Source organism: Salminus brasiliensis, chromosome 15 (assembly GCF_030463535.1).
Source record: "Salminus brasiliensis chromosome 15, fSalBra1.hap2, whole genome shotgun sequence".
Classification (NCBI taxonomy): Eukaryota; Metazoa; Chordata; class Actinopteri; order Characiformes; family Bryconidae; genus Salminus; species Salminus brasiliensis.
In genome coordinates, this window is record NC_132892.1 from 27,277,634 (window position 1) to 27,304,327 (window position 26,694).

The 26,694-nt window shown below is 36.6% G+C and overlaps 2 protein-coding genes across 3 annotated transcripts; both read right to left on the reverse strand.

Annotated features, from left to right (window-relative positions):
- Positions 1–889: 889 nt before the first annotated feature.
- On the reverse strand, positions 890–9,097 carry LOC140535833 (tetraspanin-1-like). Of its 2 annotated transcripts, XM_072657358.1 has the most exons (7): positions 8,973–9,097; positions 6,988–7,203; positions 6,694–6,768; positions 3,407–3,514; positions 2,353–2,481; positions 1,918–2,010; positions 890–1,247 (listed from the first exon to the last, which is right to left on the reverse strand). In XM_072657358.1, exons 1-7 carry the CDS (start codon positions 9,018–9,020, stop codon positions 1,206–1,208), a joined length of 711 nt encoding a protein of 236 aa, XP_072513459.1. In that variant the 5' UTR covers positions 9,021–9,097; the 3' UTR covers positions 890–1,205. The 2 variants fall into 2 exon arrangements, with proteins under 2 accessions (XP_072513459.1, XP_072513458.1); XM_072657357.1 differs by lacking the exon at positions 890–1,247 and having other exon boundaries at positions 1,263–2,010.
- Positions 9,098–13,530: 4,433 nt separating this feature from the next.
- LOC140535651 (tetraspanin-1-like) lies at positions 13,531–25,515 on the reverse strand. The gene is made up of 8 exons (XM_072657060.1): positions 25,477–25,515; positions 20,398–20,478; positions 17,778–17,993; positions 16,940–17,014; positions 16,512–16,619; positions 16,281–16,412; positions 15,091–15,183; positions 13,531–14,413 (listed from the first exon to the last, which is right to left on the reverse strand). Exons 2-8 carry the CDS (start codon positions 20,452–20,454, stop codon positions 14,363–14,365), a joined length of 732 nt encoding a protein of 243 aa, XP_072513161.1. The 5' UTR covers positions 20,455–20,478; positions 25,477–25,515; the 3' UTR covers positions 13,531–14,362.
- Positions 25,516–26,694: the final 1,179 nt, after the last annotated feature.

Consider the following 26,694-nt stretch of genomic DNA (forward strand, 5'->3'; position numbering starts at 1 on the left):
TTTCCTGGGCAGGGCCTGGGGAACAGGCAATGAGTGAGTGCTCTTCTGAGCACCATTCTGAGTCTGAAGCTGACCCCGATTCCCCAGCACTCTTCTGAGTCCTGGATGGTTGGAGGACCTGCATCAACGTCCTCGGCTGCAGGGTGATCTGTCAGTTGACTTCCTTGGTTATCCATCTTTCAGTTACCTGACTTACTCTTGTATTTGTGTTGTGCTATCCGGTGTCGACCAGTGGAGGATGGGTTCCTCTTTTGAGTCTTGGTTCCTCTCAAGGTTTCTTCCTCTAGCTCTGAGGGAGTTTTTCCTTGCGACTGTCGCCGTTGGCTTGTTCAAAAGAGGCTCGAACCCGGATTTCTACAAAGCACTATACAAATACATTTGAATTTCAATTATTGTGACAAATATGCAAAGATAGGGATAATTATGGAAAATACTTTCTTACAGCACCGAATCTTGTAAAATAAAAATGATCTGCTGGGTAGTCTTATGTGTGTGTTTACTTCATTTGCTAAATTGCGTCTCTTTAAGTGGAACTAATGATAGGACAAAATAGAGCAAAAAGATCTCAAAATTGTATTTTGAATTACCACAAGCTTTTCCTAATGTGTCCATGTATACACTACAACTGTACAGTCTTTTAGGATGAATTCTCATTTGAAACTGTAAAATACAACATAATCTTTATTTAAATTTCTCTCCGGATTGTTCCAGCTTGTACAAATGAATTACATATATCAGATCGAGGAATTTAAGAAAAAGAAATGTAGAATCAGAGAGTAAAAATATATATTATATATTTAATATTTATAGTATAAAACATCAAATAGTTTTATTCTGATGATATGATGTATACTGAAAATGAGCTAAAATTAAAACATGTTCAGGTTATTTCAAATCACACTTTAAAAGTACAATTTATTGTAAGTTTAGATCATTATTTTATTTTGAACTGTACATAAAAAATACAGCAATAAAGACAGAAATAACATACCAAAATAAAAGTCACATGTAAATATGACATTCTTTTTATTAGTAAATAACAGAAAATCTTCATTTGCTGTACAGGTAAAACATTCTCCACAGGAAACCTGGTTGGGTTGTGAAGAAAGCACCAATACACAGAAATACATTTGTCCTCTTACAAAAACGTCTGCTGTTTTACAGGTGTAATAACCTTGATGTTTAAACAGAATCCTATTGCAGCACTAATTCTTGTATAATAAGACGGAGACAGTCATTGCACAAACCTAGAAGAGAAAACCCATCGTAAGGTCATTAGGTCATCATCTATCACACACATGTAGCATTGTAAGCATTACTAGATGGGTAATCTGGATTCCTTAAGGATTTCATTCTATAACTAATCAAGTATATTGTGAAACATAATCTACTTTACAGAGCTAAACTTTACTCACATTTTCTCTTTAATTTCATTCTATATTGGTGCCTGCTATGCAGCTGATCATGCCTTTTGACTTTGGAGCTGTAGGACTTTTTGTTTGGTCGTTTTAGACAAAAATATAAAGGAAAGAATAGAGACACATTTTTCTACTCCTGTGCTGATAGATGCACAGGAAGTAGGAAGTTGTTTTATGGAAGTTCTATAGTTAGAAGTTTTTCAATGTGTCAGTGTTTTTAAAGTTACTACTGTTATACTTTAATTTTTAAACTTTAACGTTTGTCAGAATTTTTCCCTTTTTCCACCAATTTGGTGCTACCAAAGAACCCACCCGTTTACAACTCCCTCTAGCACTAGCCTCTCCACACCAGGAGGGTAAAGACTTAACACATGTCTCCACCGATACATGCATAGCCAGCCACCCCCGGTCACTGATGCCAATGATTACATGGGACGCTACTTTCACTTGAACATGGTTCTGAAACACCAGCAGGAAAAGTAAATTTGGTGTCAAATACCTCTATGGCAGCGATGCAAATGGCCACTCCTGCCATCAAAGTTGAGTTATCCTCCACCAGTTTGATTACGGCACCAAAACAGCCTGATGTGTTCTACAAAAACAAAAAAAGAGATGAATCAATTAATAGATGGGGTGATGCTTCGCAAATAGTGCCTGAAGGCATATTCAAAATAGTACTACAGGAGATGATGGTGATCATGTTGTTCTAAAAAAGATTTTCCACCATATATGCATATATATAGCCATGACATATGCATGTTCAGTCAAAACAAAAAAACTTTGTACTTTTTTTTGCAACATTGCACTGGAAAGACAAGCTAAAACTACTAAAATGTTATTTGCATATTTACTTATTTACACCATTTAGCATTAATTTCAGTGTTTAGAAGCTCTGTGTTGGTTTAAGACTGTGATCAGAAAGTTGTTTCAGTACCTCTATCTTTGCTGCAGTCAGTGTACACTGTTCAGCTTTTTCATGGCAACAGCTGTTAGGGTACTGGTATAGTTTTTCAAAGGGGGAGCCGGTGAAGTCAGTGTAGTTATTGTATCCACAGCATTTCATCTGTAAGGGCACATAGACACACAAAAGGGTTAAAAGGGCTAATATGACTATTAGCATATTAAAGCTGATAGCTGTAGCCATGACATACATTCATACATTATTGGTGGTAACAGTTAGCATGACTTATTGCATTATGCTTAGACTTCATGTTTGGTCAAACTATGACATTTGTGGTTAGAAATACTGTAACACTATATTCACTAATACATGCACATTATTAATAAAGTCACATCATTAGAACTCTCTTTTACAATGCCAAGTGCCTTTATTATTCTAAATCAATAAAATTAAAAATGCCCACAAAATCCTTTATTTAGTATTTACATTGTTTTTAAAAGCAAAAATAGTAAGTGTGTGACTTTGTGGCAAAAATGCTTAGCCATGATTTTACAATCTATGTAATGTTGTCTCTTAAACACTCTCGTTGAACTTTTATGGTGGCCTCTACTCTAATTGGCTCATTTACACACAGAAGCCATGCTAAAATAGAAATATAAAAATATAAGTATAGATTTACATGCACAACATGTCTAAATGTTTGTGGACAGCACTTCTAGTTGATGCATTTATCTACTTTAAGCTGCACCCATTGCTGACACACATTAACCTATTGACAGCCTAATGGCAGGTGTGGGCTACAGGGGTATAATACCGTGCCCCAGCATTGAGCTGTAGAGCAGTGAAAGAACTGTGTTCTCTGGAATGATGGTGCTCCATCCAATATTTGGCTCCACTAACGCTAAAAAAAAGCAATCAAATCCTCACAGCAATACTCCTCCAAAATCTAGTACAAAGCCTTCTTTCCTGGACAGTAAAGACAGTTACTCCAACAAAAGCAGGAGTCTTTTTAAAACCCTTGATTTTGGTGTCCCAATACTTTTGTCCATATATAATACATAATAACGACAAAAAGGGGGCTATGTACCAGACTCATAGTCTCATTCCATGCGGTTGTGAAGACTTCATTTTCACCGTAGGATGACTTGATACTCTGAGCAACTTTTAGACGAATTCCCACCAACAGCTTTTCTGCCTAAAGAAAAAGGGAGAGTAATTATAATTACTTGATCAAACCTAATTAAATGTCAGTTAATTCATTAGTAATTCAATAGAAAGTAGAGATCAGGTTTTGGATCAGTGAGAGATATCTGCCTGTTTTAAGATGTGCAAGATGACCCAGTACTGTTAAATCTTGAGCAAAATGTGGACATTTAATAAACGTCCGCCTACAGACCGACTGATTCGCTGAGGTCAGCAGTGATGGTCAAGAGCCTGTGTATCTTCGAAATGAAAAAATAAATGTTCTTTAAAATGTGAAACTCATTCTGATTCATTAAAAGAAAACAGGAAGCAAGCATCTTGGAAATTACAGCTTAGACGATTTTCCCTTCCCTTGGTCTGGTCAGTAAATGGTGGGAAATATGGAAACTTCCAGAGACAGTCACCACAGTGTTCCTCTATGAATCGTCAGGGCTCTATCAAAGATTATTTTCTGTACATGTTTGTGTTCTAGTTTAACTATGGTTTGATACTGCATATGTATGCAAATTACACTAAACACTGATCAGCCATAAAAGTGTAGAGTATAAAGCCCCTCAGCATTGACTGTGGAACAGTGGAACTGCGTTCTCTGGAGTGATGGAGCTCCACCCAGTACCTTTGGGATGAGCTAGAGTGGCATGTGTGTTTCAGAACTGATCATCCAGCTTCAGTACCTGACCTCACTAATGCTCTTGTTGCTGCACAAAGTTCCAACATATAGTGCGACGTCTTCAGTAGATGCTGTTTGTGTAGTAAAGGGGAACAAACACTCTATGAATAGCCCTGGTTTCAGAAGAAATGCTGAATAAACAGGCCTCTTTTAAACTTTTGACATTTGAACATCTCATAGCTCATTCCCATCGTTTTATTCACTCAGATCAGAATGGAGGGAAGACTGATAAGTGCTACACTACATGGACAAAAGTACTGGAACACCTGCTCATTCACCATTTCCTCTGAAATCAAGGGTATTTAAACGAGTTTATCCTACTTTTGTTGGAGTAACTGTCTCTACTGTCCAGGGAAGGCTTTCTACTAGTTTATGGCGCATTGCTGTGAGGACTTGATTGCATTCAGTTATTCACGAGTGTTAGTGAGGTCAGCTCATCGGGTCATCCCAAAAGTATTGGATAGAGCACCATCATTCCAGAGAACACAGTTTCACTGCTAAACCTAAAGTATGTACTTGGTCTGGACTTAAGAACTTTTCAGTTTGGTTCCTACCAAAAAAACAATTGTGAAAGGACCAAAGGCCATTTGTTCTGACCAAAATAGGTGGTCTCAGTGCAGATCATGGTTCAATTACAGGACGTTGAGGCAGGCTACTGTTACCCATTAAACAACAGAAGAAGAAAACTAACCTGTGTTTTGATGTTGTGCTACCTTGTCACAGTGTGCTAACATAGTGTATATTTATAAGTACAGCTGCCAAAATAAAAGTGCAGGTAGAAAATAGGTCAAAAGCACTATATGAGAAAATGCTCACAGCTATATGGGCAGGATATTGGCCTAAATGACTGCATTCACAGCAAACGTTCTGAATGTTACAGTTTTTGTTCACAGAACGTTCAATTTGTCCACTTTTCTGGATGTTTCTAGAATGTTTTATTTAACTTTTTTAGTTTATTTCATGTGATTTAGTGCATTTCTATTGGTTTGTTCATCCAGAAGTATTTACACAGTGTATAGAGCATCTACAGGGTTTAAACAAGGGAGAAAACTAAACACTGACAAAAATGGAGACATGTTTTTTATTGGACAGCAGTGATATGGGCTTTTCACATTTGATGTAATGCAATAATTTATTATTCATTTATAATTATTTCATAATTTGAACTTTTTATTATCTGTGTGAATTCAGAAAATATTCAACTTTATGTGTAAATAAATGCTCCAATTCTTAAGTTTATAAAATGTTTTATGACCCATTCATGAAATATTGTTGTATAGTTTTTTGTCTACCTGGGAACGTTCTAATAACGTTGTGAGGCAAACCGTCATTGTGTAACACATTGTCAGAACATTGCTGCACTCTAAAAATAAAGGTGCTACAAAATGTTCTTTGAGCGATTCCATAGATGAACCACTTTTGGTTCCATACAGAACTATTTTGTAATTGGGATATGGCAATTACACTGATAAAGAACCTTTGCATCAATGGAAGGTTTTTTGGGTCATTTAAAGGTTCTCCACACTCACGCAATATTAAATAAACATGGTTCTTTATAAAACCAAAAGTGGTTCTCCCTCGAGATCCCTCAAAGATCCCACTGTAGAATCTTTATTTTTATAATGTTAGTATGGAATATTATTTCTGTAGCGTTACAGGCTAAATTTCCTTTTAGACCTTTTTAAAAACACTGATGAAAGTTCCTATTACATTCTCTACTACTTGGTTTAGAGGGCAAAGATAAAGTAACAACTCTTTTTATTTTGTAAAAAATACTTTTGGAGACTTTAAGCAATTAATAACAGTTAAGGTTTTATAATGCAAAATAAAGGCTACTAAGTAGCACACCTCAGTAGGTACAACTCAACAGATCACCTGTTACAAAGTAAAAATGAGCTGTGGAAGCACGTGGGGATGATTATATCTGTTAATAACGATACAATTGTTGCACGACGAGAGCCACCCACCGAACTGACAACACACCGGCCACAATGTCAAATACGGAGAGAGAAGCACACACAGGTGTTGACGGCAGGGCGTAAGTATATCACGCAAAGTTCTCTAGCGCTCCCTAAATGTGGTACAATGTGGTACTGAAACTAACCAGATCAAATGTTTATAATGTAATAAATACTTGAACCATGATTCTGCCTTTCAGAACATTTTATACCAGATATGTTCATGAGAACCAGTACAGTCACTGTCCTGACTTCCTTCTTCACTTCTTGTTAGTACAAAATGAGTGTGTTAATATTTTGTGTACCAACATGCCAGATTCACACTATAAAGATTAGTATATAGTCTTCTATGTACTTATATTTATAGTATTAGCATGTAGTACGCAATTGGGACGAAGCGTATAATATGTTCAAGCACTCCCCATCTGCCTGCTGTTCGTTTCCAGCGTGGCTATTTGCTGAAAACTGTAAGAGTATCAATATCAGTGGGTTTGTTTGTGAGGATGTCGAGACGAAAGAAAGGAGAGTAGACCGTTGGCTTACCGTTGGCTGGAAAAGTAGTATTAGCACTGCTCCAGCCACCTCAGCAAGGAAGACTATGAGGACAGTGATGAAGAACTGAAAATATGAAAGAAAGAAATATCAATGTTAAAAAAAAAGTTTTGGCTGGACCCCAGACGTATTCCTTTTAAGTTAGAACTTAAAACTCTTTAAGTTATTGACCGTAAAACCTATTATTCATAAACTACTACTGTATGAACTATAAAATGCATAACTGTGTGGACCCACTTACTGATTCTTAGAGTTTACCATAATTTGAGGTCAAATGTCACTCACTGTAAGCAGCATACACTTGCTTTCACATAAGGCTCCACAGCAGCCCAGGAAGCCCATGATGGCCAGCACAGCCCCCACAGCAATCAGCAGGTAGCCCACGTTAACCAGCTGCGCTAAGACTGGGGGAGAGTCTTTAATGTGATCGAGCACCGTCCGTAGATACTTGCTGTTCATTTCAACCAAAATTCCTACAAACACAGCCACTCCACCAGCCAACTGGAGACAGACGGACAGACAGGCAGATAAAAAACAAAAACAATACAATTAGAAGGCAGAAGTGAAAAAGGGAAGAATGGTTGGAGGTTGTTTGATTCCTTGTAGTACTCTATTTGAGGAAGCGGGCACTTAGACTGAGCCTACACAGCTCACACAAATTTTCCGTAGTGAGCTTGCACAGAATTGAACCCTTCTATGCCAGTAAATACACAGTAGTGACTAGCGCTCACACCAGAGCAGTACGCAGCCACCTTAGCTCAGGAGTACATCAGCTGTGAATGATGAGGGAGAACTTTTTTGTGGGGAACCTTATAGTCCCAAGCCTCCTTCGGTTACCTTTAGGAAACCGTTTTTAAACTATTATCTCAATTATGTTTTTGCATTTCTGTGTTTATAGTGCTTTTGAGATGTTAGGTATGTTTTTACAGTGCCTATAAAACGTATGGTGACTATGAACTGGATACTTTCTCATTTTTCTCCTATTGCTTTTAGAAATGGAATCAGGGTCAGTATTTTTTATTTACAAAAATGATCTTTATTTGTCAAAGTAAAAACAAAGCTCAACAATATAATGTCAGTTAAAAAAATATATATAAAATGACTGGCCTAATTTAACAGAGGTCCAGATTCAATTAGTCCAATTAGTGCTAGTAGTCTCACAATTAGTGAAATGTTGATCACCTGAGTGCAGTGAAGGTGACTATCTAAAAGGTCCAGACACTAATTAATCAGTTAATCAGGCTACAAATACACCATGACAAATGAACACCCCTAAAGGTCAGAGTGGCCGCCAAGACACCTTTGTCTACTCTGAAGACATTAAAAGCTTCAGCAGCTGAGACAGGAGGGAGAAACAACTGTTCTTCGACAATTGTTCTTCATCAGTCAAAGTCATCAGTCATCAGTCATTATGGGAGAGTGGCTAGGACAATTACATTTTGATTACAGTTTATCCAAAGGCATGTGGGAGACCCTGAAAGAAGGTCGGCTGAAAGAAAGTTCTTTGGTCGGATGAAACCAAATTGGAGCTTCTTGGCAATCAGACTAGACACTATGCTTGGTGGACACCAACAGTTTTTTAAGTTGTGGAAAAAGACAAATTATATGGACCATGAAATCCATCTATAAAAACAATAATAGGGGATAACAGCCACATTTTATCGACATACACAAACACAGAATGGCTTGTAGGACAAAATAGTCCCCAAAAAAAACTTATTTGACATATTTACCACTATTAACCATTTTATGATTAAGGTTATGACAATAGTAATTTCCTATTACCAGTTATTAAATATATAACACTTAAAGGTGACTGCATTAACAGCATGTTTTCTATTAATTAGGCATATTAATACAGAATTTAGCTGATGTTAATGGCAATGTATAGAAATATGTAATATTTTACTTCTATCTGTTTAATGAACACAAAGCCAGACCCTCAACAAGAAGGGGTAATATTTTGATTTCTGTTCAAGTTCCAAATACATCTGGTCTCTAGCTTAGTTGTCTAACAACAAAACCTAGCTTAGTTGTTTTGTAATTAGAATAAATAGCCTTTTTATGAAGAAGATAATGCTGGACAAGAAGTTTGAAACCTTTGGACATACAGGGCAGTTTTTCTGAACAGGGATTAAGCCTAGTCCTGAATTACAGAGCATTTTAAATGGAAATCCTCCATTGAAAAGAACATATAGTCCAGGACCAGGCCATTTTAAGAATCATCAACAACATCACTGCTGTGTTAATAAAATAAGATTCTTACTTACAAATATCACACCGTTAAAGACACACATAATTGTTTTCAGGATCCACATCTTGACAATGGTTTCCCAACGTATTCCTGAAAAAGACCCACAGAGTAAACGTAACTTAGAAGTGCCTGATGTATAATGCCTGAGAGACACTGAAGTCCCCTTTCATGTGTCTCACAGTCATTTGTACAGTGCTGATCCAGTCACTTCCTCATTGATACACTTCTTTTATTTTTGGCATCAGAGACAAAGTGCTTGCTGTCATCTTATGGAAGAACATAGCAAATGTGGTAACTACCTTTAGGTTAATGGGACGTTTTTTGGGGGAAAAGATGATGTCAGAAAATTGATTATGATGTTTTGGCTGCTGTTGACAAACTGAAAAACCTTTGACCTATAATGTGAATATGACCCTATTTCCTATTTTCTGTGATGAAGCTTATTCATCTCTCTCTTTTCTTCAAGGAAGGAAAGTGAAAAGCATTTCCCTACAGTCCTTCCACATTCTTCAACCATTCCTAAATGCAACAGATTATGAAGGACCAATCTGGACAGAAACCTTTTTAAATAAAGATGATTTCCAAGGTAAAGTCCAACTGACTGAAAGACATGGGTCCCCTACTGTTTCACAGTTCCAAACAATAAGTCATCAGAAACTGTTCAGTTAAAGAGTCTATGTGGAAATATTAAGAGCAATGTGTGCCACGTTACAAAAACAAGTTTGGGGAAATATTTCTCAGGATAGATTTCAGAAAAGATAGACTTTTTTATTTTATTTTTTATTTTATTAAGATTCCTCTTAATGAGACTAAAGGTTTTAAGTGAAATAAATACACACACACACATAAGACTTCCCAGCAGATCATTTTTATTTTACAAGATTCTGTGCCCTATCTTTACATATTTGTCACAATAATTGAAATTCAAATGTATTTGTATAGTGCTTTGTAGAAATCCGGGTCCGAGCCTCTTTTGAGCAAGCCAACGGCAACAGTTGCAAGGAAAAACTCCCTCAGAGCTAGAGGAAGAAACCTTGAGAGGAACCAAGACTCAAAAGAGGAACCCATCCTCCACTGGTCGACACTGGGTAGCACAACACAAATACAAGAGTAAGTCAGGTAACTGGAAAGGATGACCAAGCTGAGGGTTTTACTACCTGTCTGCCTGCAGCTGAAGATGTTGATGCGAGTCAACCAACTGCTGAAGACATCCCCATAAGCCCACCAACCAAGTCTCTGCCCAGTGCTCTGGAGATATCTGGAACATTGGGGTCTTCCCTTAAGTCTTCCCAGTGCTCAACGGCGTCAAGATGACTGAGGCTCTCAGACTCAAAAGAGCTCTGGGAAATCGGGGTCTGCTTCCAAGGGTCTGAATGGTGCTCAGGAGAGCACTCACTCATTAATGCCTGTCCCCCTTGGCCTTGCCCAGGGACACATGGTAGCATTGGCCCATGGCTTTTTACCAGTGCTAAAGGAAGCACTAGTTAGCTTACCCCTTCTCCCTAGGCTCATCACAGAGCTCAGGGCCTCTGGCCAGCACTCAAGAGAGCAATGGAACTTCCAACACTTCAACCAGAGTTAAGAGGAGCACTGGCTAGCTGACTCCCCTTCTCCAGGCTCTTCTTAGCACGCAACAAAGCTTTGGAGCATCGGGGCCTGCTTTAAATGCTCTGATTAGTGCTGAAAGGAGACCTGGTCGGCTGACTGCATTCCTCTGTGTGAGTTCCTCTCTGTGCAAAGCTCCACACAGGATGATGGGGTCTGCTTCCAAGGTTCTGGCTGGTGATCAGTACAGCACTCCCTCATGAAGGCCTGTCCCCAAAGCTCTGCCCAGCACTCTGGAAAGCATTGAGGCCTGCTTGCAAGCCTCCGACCAGTACTGAGCAGAGCAATGGTTGGCTGACACCATTTCTCCAGGTTCCTACCAGCATTCAGGGGCATCGGGGGCAAAAAGGACTTCCTCCCAGGCTCCGCCCAGCACTCAAAAGAGCGTTGGAGCATCGGGGCCTGCTTCCATGGCTCCCATCAGTACTAAGAGGAGCACTGGTTGGCTGATTCTCTTTGCCCAGGCTTCACCCAGTGCTCAGCGGCTAATGGGGTAATGGAGGCTTTACCCCAGGCTCTGCCCAGCACTCACAAGAACGCTGGGGAACCGGGGTCTGCTTCCAAGGTCCTGACCGGTGCTCAGGAGAGCACTCGCTCATCAAGGACTGTCCCCAAGCTCTGCCTAGCACTACATCTGAAGTCCTGTCCAGTGATCTGGAGAGCCCTCGACTATCAGGGCCTTTACTCAGAAGATTTGAAACAATTATGTGACAAATATGGATCTAGAAAATTTGAACATAGACATTTTTACAGCACCGTAAACAAAAGCACTAATTAAATTGGTTGAATCACCCGCGTAAAGGGGAAATGCAGGGATCTGCGGATGGCTGCCATCATCCTGGACAGAAACTTCTGAATTCTCTTGGAAAGCGTCTCTGACACAGGTGATTCTCCAGCTGCAAAAGACAAGATGAATCAGAAAATCAGCAACTCACTAAACTGTTTTCTTTCTGTTTTCTTTTTTTCTGAACAAACTGTATTCTACTTTACTTTTACATTCAAACAATAAAAAGTGATATTATGAGACACACTTGAACAGCAGGCAGTAAGAAACACTGATATGAGGATGTCTAGCATTGAGACTAACTGTGTGTTCTGTTTCATGTACTCACATTTCAGATGATTTCCAGATGTGCTGGGCTGATGATCTTCAGACAGGCCAGCGGGACACACTTTCTTCTGATGAGCAAACATTTAACAAACAAAACAAAAGTCAAGATCCCATCATACACAGACATATCATAAAAGAGTTCAAGCTAAATGATCTGTCTTATTATTTACACAATCATTCATAGTTTAACAAATCATATGAGGTGTTTATCACTGAACTACTAAAGCAAAAGCTCACATACCTTTCGTCCAAACCTGAAGATAGAAGATTTTTTAGGTCGAATAAAATTAAAAAAGCTCCTCTTTTTCTTTTCTACAGGAACTGGATCTGTGGGACAGTTTCCTTCTGAAGGGGCAGGCCTGGACATGATGGGATCTTCCTCTTCTTGGGAGATGCTTTTTCTCTCCATAGTGTCCATCACCACATTACTTTCATCACTGCTTAGTGATGAGCATTCTGCAAACAACACCCTCACGTCCAAAACAGCCTTTTCATCCTCAAGATCAGTTTGCTGTTTTTTGGGCAGAGGATCCTCCTCCTCTTCTTCAGGGGTTGCAGACTGATCCAACAGATGGGCCGATTTAATGGATCTCTGCAGTAATTCGCGGATGATGTCCACAGAGTCCCTAGATGATGTCTCAAAGGGAACTTTCATTAAGTCGATGGTGACCCCTGACTCAGCCATCGTCATTAGCATTTCCACGTCCTCATCAGTGGCCAGGCTGCTGGGCACGTAGATGCTCTCTATTTCTGATTCTCCAGCACTGTCCAGAAGTATTTCTGGACTTACTGCCCTAGGGGACCTTGTCTGGAGCTCCTCAACGGACGTCTGAACTGTCTCCTTGTCTTTCACAGCAGGACTTTCATTAGATGCTGAAGCCATGTTTTCCATCCCTTCTTCAGCAGATATGATCAGATCCATGATAACTAGCAAGTTTAATGATGGACAGAATTAAATATGTAAATATAATCATTAGACCTTAAAGCTCATTATTAATTGTGGTCAGTCTATCAATCATCTGTTAGACTAAATATTAATACAATTATTATGGCTATTAATAATTATTAGGAGAGTAGAGAGAATGAGGCTGGGAGGAGCAGAGGGGCGGTCCTACCTGCAGGGTGGTCGTTGTCCTATTGAGCTTCTGTTTGAACTGTCTGAACTATTTAAGTGCATTCCAGAGGTGTCTATTGTGATGTCATCAATTCTGTGGCTGCCATAGCAACAATACAGAGTCAGTGCAGCTCTTCCACTCAGCATAAACAGACCAATCACAACACTTAGACTATATAACTACACAGTACAAGCAGCTTTCTATTAGGGGTATCCAATTAACAGTGATATCAGAATCCTCAGAGCGGAATTAACACCTACAGTGTTGAGTGTCTCCATCTAGTGTTGAATCCTGAAAAAATACTGACGGGTCTGTTTTAACACGAACAGTCTTCATTTAAATACACTTGGACACAAATTTCTGGGATTCTGTTCAAGTCCTAATGTTCAAAACTTTTTCTCACTGGCTGCAAAATGCTTTATAAAGTTTAGAAACAGCACAATTAAATGCAGAAATAAAGTTAGGATTTCTTTCTTGAGATAACATTGCAGAAGTTGTTATTTTAAAGCAATAAAATGAGTAATAACTCACAAACAAACTTATTTGTAAACATATTAAAAAGCCTGTCTAAGTTAAATGGAAAACTTAGTTTGAGCTCTTAATTTTTAGTTTTTAGTTTAGGCTCCACCTCCTTTATACTAGATGAAAATGTGTCTAGACTATTAGATAAAAAACAAACTGCCTTTAAAAGAAGATCTTATCAGCCTTAACAGACACAAAATCAGTCATGTGACACAACAACCGCCTTGATAAAATGTAATGTTTAATTTAACTTTACAGAAACATTTAGTACAAACATCTCATTACAGTTCAATAGTGACAGAAACAGTACAAACATGTGGAGTAAAGTTCTGTTATCATGCAGTAAAGAGCTCAGCATAACTGTGCCTTCTCTTCTCTTCTGTTCTTTTACTAAAAGGATAAGGTAATAATAATTCATCTGTATTGACCTAATCAACACGGACACACAAGGAGTGGTTTCTTTATTTTAACTACCTGACTTCAAGACCAGATTCTGTAGTTTACAGTAGTTTACTGTAGCCATATAGCCTATCATGCCCAGTAGGTCAACCGATCAAGGCATTTAACTTCCATCACTGATTGAAAAAAGGATGCGTTTGAAGATGAAGACAAGACTGGAGTCAGAATGTTCTAACTGACATCATTTTCAGTCCTTCTGAACCAGCTACTTCATCAAACAGTGCTAATGTTGCTAATAATGAATAAATGCTAATCAGTGCCCACTGACAGAAATAAGAATGTGCTAGCTGGTTCCTACTGGATTTGATTCATTATTAGCCAAGGTTAGCATGTTCAGGTGAAGCACCTCCAGCAGTTTGAACTTGGTGAAAAACTTGATGCATTGCATTGACTTGAAAGTGTCCATCATTTCCACATGTCTGAAACACTCTGTAGGTTTCCTCTCCTTTCCTTTGTTGACTTTGGCAGCAACTGTGTTGATGTGACGTGTTCATGTGAAAACGATGAAGTAACTTCAGGGCATTACTTTTCTTTTCAGGGTAGTTCAGTGATGAAGTGCATATATCAGTGATTGGTGAATCACAGGCTTTGAAACTATTTTCCCACGTTATTATACAGGACCATGGAGACGACCATTGCAGCAATCTGGGAAATGAGATATAAACCATAACATGAGAATTACAAAGACCTTTTATAGTTTTGCAACCACACAATATTTTTTAAGTATTTCTGTGAGACTAATAAACCTGATCCACCTTAAATGGTGCAGCAGTTACTTCAACTGGAGCACAGGAGCCAGAGTGTAACTGTTGTTCCATTTAAGGTGGAATGGACAATCTAAATCTGAAGCCGGCAAATTAGATTATTCCTGTGAAAAATATGGTCACTTTCTTGTTTTACTTTCATTTGTTGACGTGACTTTAAGCCAGCTATCAAGACTGTGTCCTCAAACCTTTCAGTCTGCCCTGCCTGTCGTCAGGTTGCCAGCTATTCAGCATCAGAGTCAATATCCACTCATAAGAATATTTGTTTTCATTTTCTACATTCTGAAATCAAAGCATCAAATCTTTTTGCTATTGTTTATTTAAAAGGTATCTCGAAAATATCCACCCACTACTTCATCATTTTCACTCATGGCTGCACTTTCAAACTGTCACAGTTTGGTAGGCCATATTTTTACTTTTCCTCTTTGGCTCTGAGACTGCTGTTTGTTTGTGGGTTTTCGTTTAGTTTTTTTGTAGAAGGCAATAACACAAAGAAAAATATTTCAGTTGGCACCTATGCACACTTATAATAGGTTATGGTTATGGTAAGTATAATACCTCCAAAGCAGCGATTCCGAGCCCCACTCCTCCCAGTACAATGGCGTTGTCCTCCACCAGTTTCACTATAGCATTAAAACAGCCACTCACATGCTGCAAGTAGAAGAACACAAACACACAACAGTTGAAGAAGCATATTGATTACTTCTGAATTTAATATGACAGATTTTGCCTTATATAAACTTATTTGCTGGTGCTTTCAAAATGATTCAACATGAGATCTTCATTCTCTGATACAATGGTTAGAAAAGAAAAGAAAAAGATATATCTAACTGTATCCATCATATACTTCAATGTAATTATATGTAATGAATGAAGTGATAAGTTTAGTCCATTCATCATAAAACATTCACAGAATACATACATATATAATATATTAATCAATCATAAAACCTTACATTTCAATATTACATTCTTCTTCTGTTTTAATATATATTTAGATGCAAAAACAACGAGTTGTTAAAATGTTTTGTTTATTTTTTTAATTAAATGATCATGTTTTATTTCTACCTCATTTTATTTTACCATTACTGTTATTTTCACAATTTGACATTTTGGGGCAATTTGCAGAAATACTATAGACAAGTTTAGTTAATGTGGAAATTTTTTATTTTTATTTTTTAACTTATTTTAATTTAGAAAACCTATAAAATGTAGTTTTAAAAGGGTTGCCCAACACCACAACAAACTTTGTAAAAAAAAAAACTTTCTGGCTGGTTGGTCACTGTCCTGCAGAGATTTTACTTGCCTAATTAAACTCAGCTGATAATGATCTATCTCTTAATGATTATCTTAATGATAATCAATGATGATGAGTTTGCATCTCACTATAATTTTCAGGAAAGGCTTAATTAGAAGCGAGTAGTATCCTAGTAAAACCAAGTAAAATTATTGAAATATTTTAGAGTTTAGAGACAATCCAATGATAAACATACTTTGTACACAAATTCCATTTTTATTCTGTTCTTCTTTTTTTCAGCTCCTGCACTGCTTTGCTGTTGTTCTTACCTTATCGTTTAATTGTAGACCAAAAGGGCCCAAATACAGAAGACGAAGTCTGACAAACTTTACTTCCTGTACTGATAGATGTTGGAGGCACTAAAAAGTTCTACTGCATGTCTATCCATTCAGAACTTAAGAGGTTTTATACTATTCTGCATTTTGATTGAGATGAGACTGGGAGACAGTACCCCGTCCTCTGCCTGTGATTGATCACACAATCGAGAGTCTTCAGAACAACAGCTCACAGGGTACCGCAAGGTGTTCACTACAAAAGGGGATCCTTCAAAGTCAGTGTAGTTGTTAAATCCACAGCATTTCAGCTAAAAGGAAACACGCACACAGAGTTAGGTACTATTATTTAATTGAGACACACAAATACAACAGATTCACATCTACCAACATTACTTAATATGACATACCTGAGACATAGTTTCATTCATCAGAGCTGTAAAGCTGCTATCCTCTCCATATTTGTCTTTGATGCTCTTAACAAATTGGTTATTAAAGTTTTGTAACAGATCTTCTGCCTGAGAGAGAGAAATGCATAGTGATGTTTCTTGTGAGAGTATTTTGCACAGTTCATGTCTCTAATCAGAAGAGGGCGCTAAAGAACCTTCTCTTCACCAATTTAAACATCTCTTCACACATCTCTTCTACAAGCATTTGCTTTTTATAGAACCAAAACTGGTCCTTCTTTGTGCATCACTAAGAGAAAATATTATTTATGTTTAAAATATTAGATATTTTGATTGCATTTCATAAATCAGTGAATCAGTTTATTGGAATGAACCTGTTCAAAGAACCGATAACCTAGTTGGATCAGCTGATTTTTGGTGTTTTTTCTTACCAAGGGCTGGAACACAAGGACAACCACAGCCCCGGCCACCTCAGCGATGAAGATGATGAGCACGATGATGAAGAACTGAAAGAACAAGTACACACCAATTACATAAAAGAGGGTGAGGATTGTTGTCCTACTATTAAATCTTGTATTACTTCCATACATCTCCTATGTAGACATGTGGTCAGGTGATAGCATCTAAAAGGTCTAACAGTGGTCTTGTAGTTGCTCTTATATTTGGTATAAATATCACATTTAAAATCTGAGTTAGTCTTAGGTTTTAAGTTTTTTTATTTTAGACTGTCTGATTTGTAAGATTCCTTTTCTAATAAATGTAGGCTTAGGCAAACATTATTCTTATTATTTAATAAGAATTAATCTAATCTAAACTGTTTAAGTACATTAGCTATCTGGAAGTTTTATATAAAAAGAGTGAGAATATAATACACACACCACTTTAATGCAAAACTATGCCATCTGCTGGTTGCATTTCTTCAATTTCCATTCATTTCATAGATTTTTCATATCAGTTAAACACCAATTCAAGCTGGAATTTTAGTAAAATGTCCTCTTCTAAACTATACATGCACAATAACTATGAATGCAGGACACCAGCCAAACATTTTGCTGAGCCACAGTACTGTGAGGAATACAGCTGAACTACAAATCCCAGATTGGGTGCTTGGGATGTGTGAGAGTGATGACATCAATGGTAATACTGACATAGAATCAAATATTGAGTTAAATAGGGGGGTTACGCAGCATGTTTGTGTTGTATAGCCTGTGAAGTGCATCAGCCCCAGTTCATTGGTAACACAGTTTCCTAAACCCGAAGGTCACTCACCGTGAGGAGCATGCACTTGCTCTCTGTTATGGCTCCACAGCATCCCAGGAAGCCCATGATGGCCAGAACAGCCCCCACCGCGATCAGCAGGTAGCCCACATTAGCCAGCTGCGCTAACTCAGGCGGCGCGTCTTGAATTTCATTTAATACACCCAGCAGCGAGCTGCTGTCCACTGCCACCCAGATACCTACACCCAGGATCGCACCACCTGCCAGCTGAGAAACAGAGAGAGATTATAAGTATAAGAGGAATAAAGTGAGATAAAGAATGAGGAGTCATTTTGCTCAGATCTATCTATCTATCTATCTATCTATCTATCTATCTATCTAACTATCTATCTATCTATCTATCTATCTATCTATCTATCTATCTATCTATCTAACTATCTACCTATCTATCTATCTATTTATCTATCTACCTATCTAACTATCTACCTATCTATCTATCTATCTATCTATCTATCTGTCTGTCTGTCTATCTACCTATCTATCTATCTATCTATCTATCTGTCTGTCTGTCTGTCTGTCTGTCTGTCTGTCTATCTATCTATCTATCTATCTATCTATTTATCTATTTATCTATCTATCTATCTATCTATCTATCTATCTATCTATCTATCTATCTGTCTGTCTGTCTGTCTATCTATCTATCTATCTATACAGAGAGATAATAAGTATAAGAGGAATAAGGTGAGATAAAGAATGAGGAGTCATTTTGCTCAGATCTATCCATCTATCTATCTGTCTATCCATCCATCTATCTGTCTGTCTGTCTGTTTGTCTGTCTGTCTGTTTGTCTGTCTATTTGTCATCTGTCTGTCTTTCTGTCTGTCTATCTCTATGGCTATATCCGTCTGTCTGATGCCTGCCTATTGTTGATTTATTTATGTATTATTATTTTACAGGTCAGTAATGGGGAATTGGTCATTGTGTTAGCTTCGACAACTTTAACATGTCTCTCTTCACTGTACACAGGAAATGTCCCAGGAAGGAGTGGGTGTTAAAACAGCCACAGAGCAAATACAGCACAACAGTGAGAATCTAGACTGAAGAAAACCATCAGCAGCTACAGTGACTGTAAGATTAAGTCTTAATAACACTTCCTATTATTTGTATTATGTCAAAAAAAAAATGGAGATAAAATGTTTTTATGCAACAGAAAGGATATGCAGAAGTACAGAAAATACATGAAATCATTTATCTTATTATTTACTTTGCTTGGCTTTCCTGAAAACAGTTCTATATGATTTTAACACCAGCAAGCTCATGGGGAAGCTGGGCCCAGTTTTGTTTATATAGCCTAGACTTTAGTCTGTAAAATGACCACGCAATAACTACTTTAAATATTTCTTATCACGAGATGTACATGTGATACACTGTGAAAAAAGGTGCTGGCTATAGTTTTGGAGAGATAAGGTGTCCTGCTTATGCTACCTGTGCTGTGTTGACATCATCCTTTCTCTATACTGATCCAAGATCAGTGCTTATTTACCTTTTTGCTGCTGAAAGACAAACTGTTTAAACTATTACAGTGAAACCAACATGACCTACACCAATCATGCGGAACACATGACCTTTTAGGGCCAATAAAAGACTTGTGATGTATTTTAAGTGCACTTTATAAGCAGAGATTAAACACAATCATTAAAGATTGAGCTGTGATAAGAGAGCTTGGGAAATTCAGTTTTTACATTGACTCAAGAATACTGACAGAAAACATTCATACGTGATGCGTAAACTGATCCGTACGTCATTTTCACAGCGTAACACAACCTTGTAACCTTGTAATAGTATGAACAGCCCTGCACCTGCATTTAAAATAAATGTACCAAAAAGGGTTTTATTCACAATGCCATAGAAGAACCACTTGTGGTTCCCTAATAAACCTTTCAATGATATGTGTGAAGAACCTTTTGTACATAAAGTAAATCTGCAAGTAAGAAATTTTACATTACCGGACATCATATGACTATTAGGACATGCTACAAAGAAACCTTTATTTTTTATCTTTGTGTGTTAAATTAGTGAGATTTAATGTACATTTACACTTGCTAATAAATTCTGAACTGTAAACGTTTATGTAAAACAAAATATATGAAAAACACTTTTTAATGTCACATTAATAAAATAAATTATTTTTAAGTGTAGTATTCACACTGTTCAACAAACTGGTCATTAAAGTTAAATATACATACATTTGAGGGGATTCACAGTTCTAAATTCATAATTTCATACAATATGAATGTGCAGCAAATATAAGAAGATGAAAATATGATCCATATGGATGTTACATTTTCAGCATAATAAAAGTACAATATCTGAATTTAAAAAACTTAATATAAAAGTAATTTAATAATTATTTGCTAGAATTCTGCTGAGATTTGCTGTTTAGTTACAGTTCTCTTTCTGAAATCAAAACCTGAAATTTGCTTAATTCTTGTGTTCAGTTTTACATTCAAATTCATGAAGATTCAGTTCATTAATTGTTTTACGTGTGGTCTGAAATGGTCTCAGTGCCGCTGTTCAAGATCTGTAACTAAAATATCTGCATCAGTATTATTATTATTATTATTAGTTTTACTTCCATTTTTGCTTTAATTCTGAATACAAAGATACTTACAAAGATCAGCCCATTGAAGATGAACATCATAATCTTAAGAAAGCCCTTGCAACACATTTTGGCAGCCTTTTCCTTTTAGTCCTGTAAAAGAAAAGTAATTTTTAATAGTAAGGCCTAAAACACCCACACACACATACACACACACACTCTCTCTCTCTCTGAACAGTTCTAATGAGCAGAACTTGGTACAAGTGACCTCAGACACACAACCCCTTACACACAACACTTCCTTCATCTTTTCTATACTACTATACAACTTTTCTTCACTAAGTGCTGATTTGGGTGCAAAATAAATGCTGATTATTATTATTATTATTGCTATTATCATTATTATTTTTATTATTATTAATATGACTACTATTATTGTTGTTATTGTTGTTGTTGGCAGCAGCAGTGGCCACTGTGGCGGCGTGGTGGTGTTGTTAGTAGTAGTAGAAGCAACTTCTTAACTGCAGGCTTATTATTTAGCTATTAATCTTAAGCCTTACTATACAGTACTATGAAATGACTAATGAAACACCACTATTTTTGGCCTGTTCACCTTAATTAGAAACTGTATACCCTTATTAAAATCATGTACCTTATCACCCTATAATAATCCAATATTTCTTGCATTTTATATTTTCTTATGGTCCAATTATATTTTTTATTTGTTCCAAAAAATTGTCATAATTTTCTTTTATGACCACTTTCCCACATCTCTTGATCCAGTACTATTAAACACAGCTGGATTAGTTAAAAAAAAAAAAAAAAGGAGCACCAAGCATTGTTAAGTGGTCATGCGAGCATCACATTGAACACTCTCTACAAGTTAAGATGTTCTGCAGTATGAGTGGGTGGAGCTAAACTGTGGTAGGCTGAGTACTTTCAGTGGGAATAGTGGAAAGCTATTTTTAGGTTTTATCTGTGTCTGGAAAAGAGAACAAGACTAATACTTCAACTTTTCAATTTAAAGCCAAGGACAGAAGATCCTAACCTTCAGCCCTTCACATCAGACAGATCATAGATCAATAATAATCAGTGGCTCAGCAGCATGTCTCTGTAGGTCTTTGTGATAGTGGAGAGACAGTATAAAAACAGTGTCCGTGAATTCCATCACAATGAAGGACACGTCTGGGCTATCTTATCACCTTCACTGATAACTGACACTTAATCAGTAGCACATGACTCGACTGTACACATTATTAATGCTACTGCTCTAGAAGCTGTCAGTAAATCATACACCCTGCATCAGTTCTGTTGGTACTGTTTAAGTTATTAAGGCCAGGACAAAGGTAAGGTTGCCTAAGTAGTGGAACTCTTGTTTCACGTTGATCCTGGTTTCGGATATTGCATAGCTAACAACAGTTTCAATAAGCTTCCATTACTTGTTAACTACATTGGCCTTGGGGCGCAAGTACAACACTAAAGAAGCAAACAGTGGGCCTTATTCACCAATATGGTCCTTAATTTGTTCTGGGGGTAAATCCAAACGAAAAGTCTGTCAGATTCATGATGCGTTTTTAAGCACATAATTATTCTACTCTTATAATAAAGAATCACATTTTCATTGTTAATTGAACAAATCCCAAATAAGAAACAATCCATGTGAAAACTGTGGGTTTTAAGAAGACACCAAACATTCCTTTGACAATATTGAGATTGTGTTTTGTTTGTGCTCAGTTGGGTTAAGATCTGGTGTTTGATTTAGCTAGACTAAAACAGTGTGTTAGCATTAGCTGTCTTGGGTCATTGTCTTGCTGTATGATGACGTTCCTTCCAGTTAGATTGGATGCATTTCTCTGTACATTTGCCTTTGTAGACTTCTGATTTCACTCTGCTGCTACCATCATCAATAATTGGTCATCAATGAAGATTAGCAAGCCTGTTTCAGAAGCAGCCATGCAATCCCAAGCCATGACACTACCTCCATCGTGTTTGACAGATGAGCTTGTATGTTCTGGATCATGAGCAGATATTTTCTTTATTTACACTTCGCCTTATTCCATTACAAAAACAGAGGAATTTGGCTATTCCAATACTCTCAGAAGAGACTGGATGCTTTGGCTAATCAAGGGGAAAGAATAAGGTGCATTATATTTTTAGCCAAAGTATCACTTTAAAGTTTAGCTTTATTTTACAGTCATTAATGCTAAATCTTATAACAGTACAACTTATTTCAGTTAATAAAACCTCTCATCAGAGCTGTTGTCGACTGACAGTGGCAGTGGCAGTGTTGCTCATTCAGTGTCACCTGGTTTTATGGTGTCTAAACTCTACACCCTTATTACGGTCATAAACAGTCAAGAACTGCTAGGAAACAGTTGCTAGATCCCGCAAACTATAAAAGAGCTGATGGACTTTGAGACCATTTGCCACAAGGAGGAAGAAACTTCTGTTTCTGGTAAAAGCACCACTGTTCTGAGGACACAGAGTACACAGGGCAGGGGATTGAATTTTATATCAACATAATTACTGAGAGTTGCACTTAATTTGCATTGATGTAACTGAAATAAGTTCTGTGGAACTGATGTACAGTAGGATAAAATAGGAAGATGAATTCAAATTCCTTTCTAAGGGCCTGTGACTGACAGAGGTCCTAAAAAAGGCATTGAGAGTAATATATTTTCACGAGGTCCAAAATGGAAGTGATTTTCCACTTGGAAGTTGTTTTTGAAATCCCATTTTTAAAGTTATACAGAGGTTTTATTTGAAGCATTATTTGTTTTTCGTATGTGATTGCTCACTTTTCCCCTTTAAGTAGGCAGGTTTTAGCCACGCTAAGCTACAAAAACTATCAAGATTCTCGCCTGATAGTGCGATGCCTAGATTCTGAGACTAGTGCAGTAAGACTAAGGCTTCTTTTTGGTCACAAAGCTATTGATTGTTGCCCAGCTGGCCACCTACTGCCCTTCGCAAAAATTAAATCATCGCTGGCTTTTACTATGGACAAACACAAAAAAAACACTGCAAGAAAAGAATAGCAAATGGCTTGTAGATACTAGATTCATTTTAATGTTGGTGGTGATTTGTTGTTAAAATTCAACACTGTCCAAAGCAATGCCCTATATCAGCTCTTTCCATTTACGTTTGCTGATCGATGCACAATCAATGTGACTGACTTTATTCAGTCAGAGACTTGATAATACAGTGTAATTTCTATTTAAAATTGTTTATTTAATTTAAATTTCATTTAAAAATCTGTTTTAAAAAGTGGTGAAAAAGCTACATTGAACCATTTTTATTTTAAAATTATTTAAAGAACCAAATTTAAGAGGTTTTTCATCATAGAGAGATTTAAAAAAAAACAAATGTTTCTAGTATTTGAAAAACTGATAATCAAGCATTTATGCACTAAAGTTGATTCTTTGTATGTCAATAAAAGGATTGGCCTGGCCGTGCCTATAATAAAGAATAACTGTAGCAACTTTCTTCTTTTTTTTAAAAGGGTGAGTAACAAGTTTCTTGATTGTGAAATTCAAGGTTTTTGTTGCTCATTAACCCACAAATTCAAATCAGAATGTACTTTAGAATGATAACGGAAGGCAGTGTGAGGTGGGCCCACCAGAACTTCCTCTTTACACACATTAAACAAAGCTCCTACTGATAAGAAAGAAACAGAGAGAGAGAGAGAGAGAGAGAGAGAGAGAGAGAGAGAGTGAGAGAGAGAGTGAGAGAGAGCGAGAGACCGAGAGACAGAGAGAGAAACTAAAAAAATAAATGTAGGAAAGAAGAAAACAAACAGAGAGAACAATACACTCTTATAAACAAAGGTTCCTTTAACTGAATCTTCATGCTACATGGAGGGTTTCAGTTTTTCCTATTTAGAAAGTTTCTTCACACACCTTGTTTACAAACAAAGGAAAGTATATTGATTTCATTAATACATCCCTTAAGGCAGGTTTTCTAAAAAAAATTTAAAAAACCATAAGGACGAAAATATCAACATCAATGTTGTCTTCAAAACAACTACTTTACAGGACAACATAAAACTGTAACTTTAAACCTGGATGTCACAATCAAAACAGATCTGCATGTAGTGTATTAACACAAATATGTGCCAAGTGTATGACAACTAGTTAAAAATGATAGTTTTGCATTCAAATGTTTAACGCAAAGATGTGTTGATATTATACAGTTGCTATCAGAGCTGCGTTTTTTAGGTCAAGCACAAAATCTTTTTAAATGGAGATTATATAAGTCCTGTCCTGTGGTGCTATTTAGGACATTTGTTTTTGTCCTATTGTGTTTGGTTCAGTTTAACTGGCTGTAGAATTGAATTTAAAATATGTATTGAGGAAACAAGAACCTTTTTTGTGTGTTATAAAACCTCTATAAGTCATGAAATTTAATGATGATGTCCATCTTACAGTATAGTTGGGTTGAACATGTACTGTGTTATCAACACAACAGTGTTTCCAGTTTAGGAAAACCTAAAACTGTTAAAAACAGTACTTTTGTATTTAGATTTGTAAAACTGTGTTTAGATCCTGACAAAACTCACAACAATGTTTCAATGTATTAGTGTTTCTATTTAGTGTTTTGTGTTCCATTTTACAAGGTTACTGTAACTACAGTGTTTCTACTGAGTTTCAGTGTTATATTTTTTATTTATAAAAAAGGAACATATATCATTTATATGTATTGTTTACTGTTACTGTAACTACCGGGTTTCTGTGCAGTTCTTTAGTATTTACGTTTACAGTAACAGTTTCTACACATTGTTCACATTACCTGGCATGTATTCATCAGTATTATAGTGTAAAGTCTACACAGTACTGCATTTCTTTAACTTTACTTAGTGTTTTTCTTTTACTTAGCTTACTTTTAGTGTACTTTAGTTTAAATGTATATATATATTATACTTATTCTCTATATTGATATTTATAAGATTGTCGGTAAATGGAGGAACTGCAAAGTAATAATTTCATTTACAGTGTAACTGCTTGTTTCTGCTGTGCACTCTTAAATTTTGAACTGTTATTGTTATTATATCTGAAATGTTATTTTAAACGTAACTATAGAATGTCTATAGCAGTGTTTCTTCCTACAGCATTTTCTATTTTCTATAAAAGTAGTACTGGTGGATGAGGCTCTTACCTGGCCACAGGTGAGTGTACTTGTCTGGGTGTGGAGAAGGTGTGTGCTGTACAGGACTCTTCACAGCCATTTTATCCCCCTGAGGGGGGGATCAAAGTTCATACAGGAACTACTTGTGTCAGAGCATGAGATGGTGAGTCATCAGTACTGACCAATCATTTATCTGCTTAAAGCTATACGCAGTCTATGGGCTGCTGGACCTAAAATAACTGGGTCATTTTTTTTGTTTAGAGCAGTGGAACAAATACGTATCTGATACCAGAGCCAGAGCACATAATAAATAGAGCCTGACTTATCTAATCCTGACTTATCTCATTTTAGACTAATAATAGAACAGTATTTTCCAAAACAAATCGTGAATCTATATTAAAGTTTGGTGGTTTTATGTTAAAACTAATATTATAATCAGACATTTGTGGCAAAGCATTGTACACAAGACTATGGAGTAAATAACTATGTTTGTTTACCACATGACCTGCACTTATCATGTGGCCTTAACTCAAAGTCAAAATATGATGTGATGTTTGAGTTCAATAAATTGTGTAGTTAAAATGAGATGTTTTACATTTTCATTCAAATTAAGCAAATTAAGTTTTACTTTAACAGTAAAAAAAGAGTAATTCACAGACATTTTACAACTTTTAAGTTTTTAGTTTTTTTTTTTAAATCTATTTAATAAATTCATATAACAAATGAGGACCTCTGGGCACCCTAAATTTCTGTGAATTCTGAATTCATAGGAAGTTAAAAGTGTTTTCTCTTTTTTAGTACATACTTTTCTAAGTGTATATCCATATATACAAATATGTTAAATACATACAAAATCTGTTAAATATCTTACAGAAAGTGTTACCTAAATAAAAACCTTAATATATAAGGGATCTGTATCTGTAACGTTCAGTACATTCACCCCAGTAAACCCTCTCAGAACACTCACAGGATGTGTGACGTCAGTTGTCATTAAAGCTACAGTTGGAAACTTTCCTCTTCTTATCACTAGTGATCTCTGATAAGAACCAATTTTAGCAAGATATAAAAGTAATTTGCAATAAAAGTAAATAAAAGTGACTTTTGTCATCTTCTCTACACAGGTTGGAATAAACATGCCAGAATAGGCATGCTGCAAATATGCTTAGGTATTAATAGATTTTTTTTTAATTGGATAGTTTGTAATTGTTCGAATGTGTCAGTTTCAAGCATCCTGTCCAGTTAGACTAA

Excerpts from the sequence above, each read along its gene's own strand:
- LOC140535833 (XM_072657357.1), bottom strand. The coding sequence starts at position 9,020 with ATGTGGATCCTGAAAACAATTATGTGTGTCTTTAACGGTGTGATATTT. Across the intron at positions 6,769-6,987 it reads GCAAGTGTATGCTGCTTACA|TTCTTCATCACTGTCCTCAT; the intron begins GTGAGTGACATT and ends TCATATTTTCAG. Across the intron at positions 3,515-6,693 it reads TACTACTTTTCCAGCCAACG|GCAGAAAAGCTGTTGGTGGG; the intron begins GTAAGCCAACGG and ends CTTTTTCTTTAG.
- LOC140535651 (XM_072657060.1), bottom strand. The coding sequence starts at position 20,454 with ATGTGTTGCAAGGGCTTTCTTAAGATTATGATGTTCATCTTCAATGGG. Across the intron at positions 17,994-20,397 it reads TCTTCAATGGGCTGATCTTT|CTGGCAGGTGGTGCGATCCT; the intron begins GTAAGTATCTTT and ends TCTGTTTCTCAG. Across the intron at positions 16,413-16,511 it reads TGAATGAAACTATGTCTCAG|CTGAAATGCTGTGGATTTAA; the intron begins GTATGTCATATT and ends GTTTCCTTTTAG.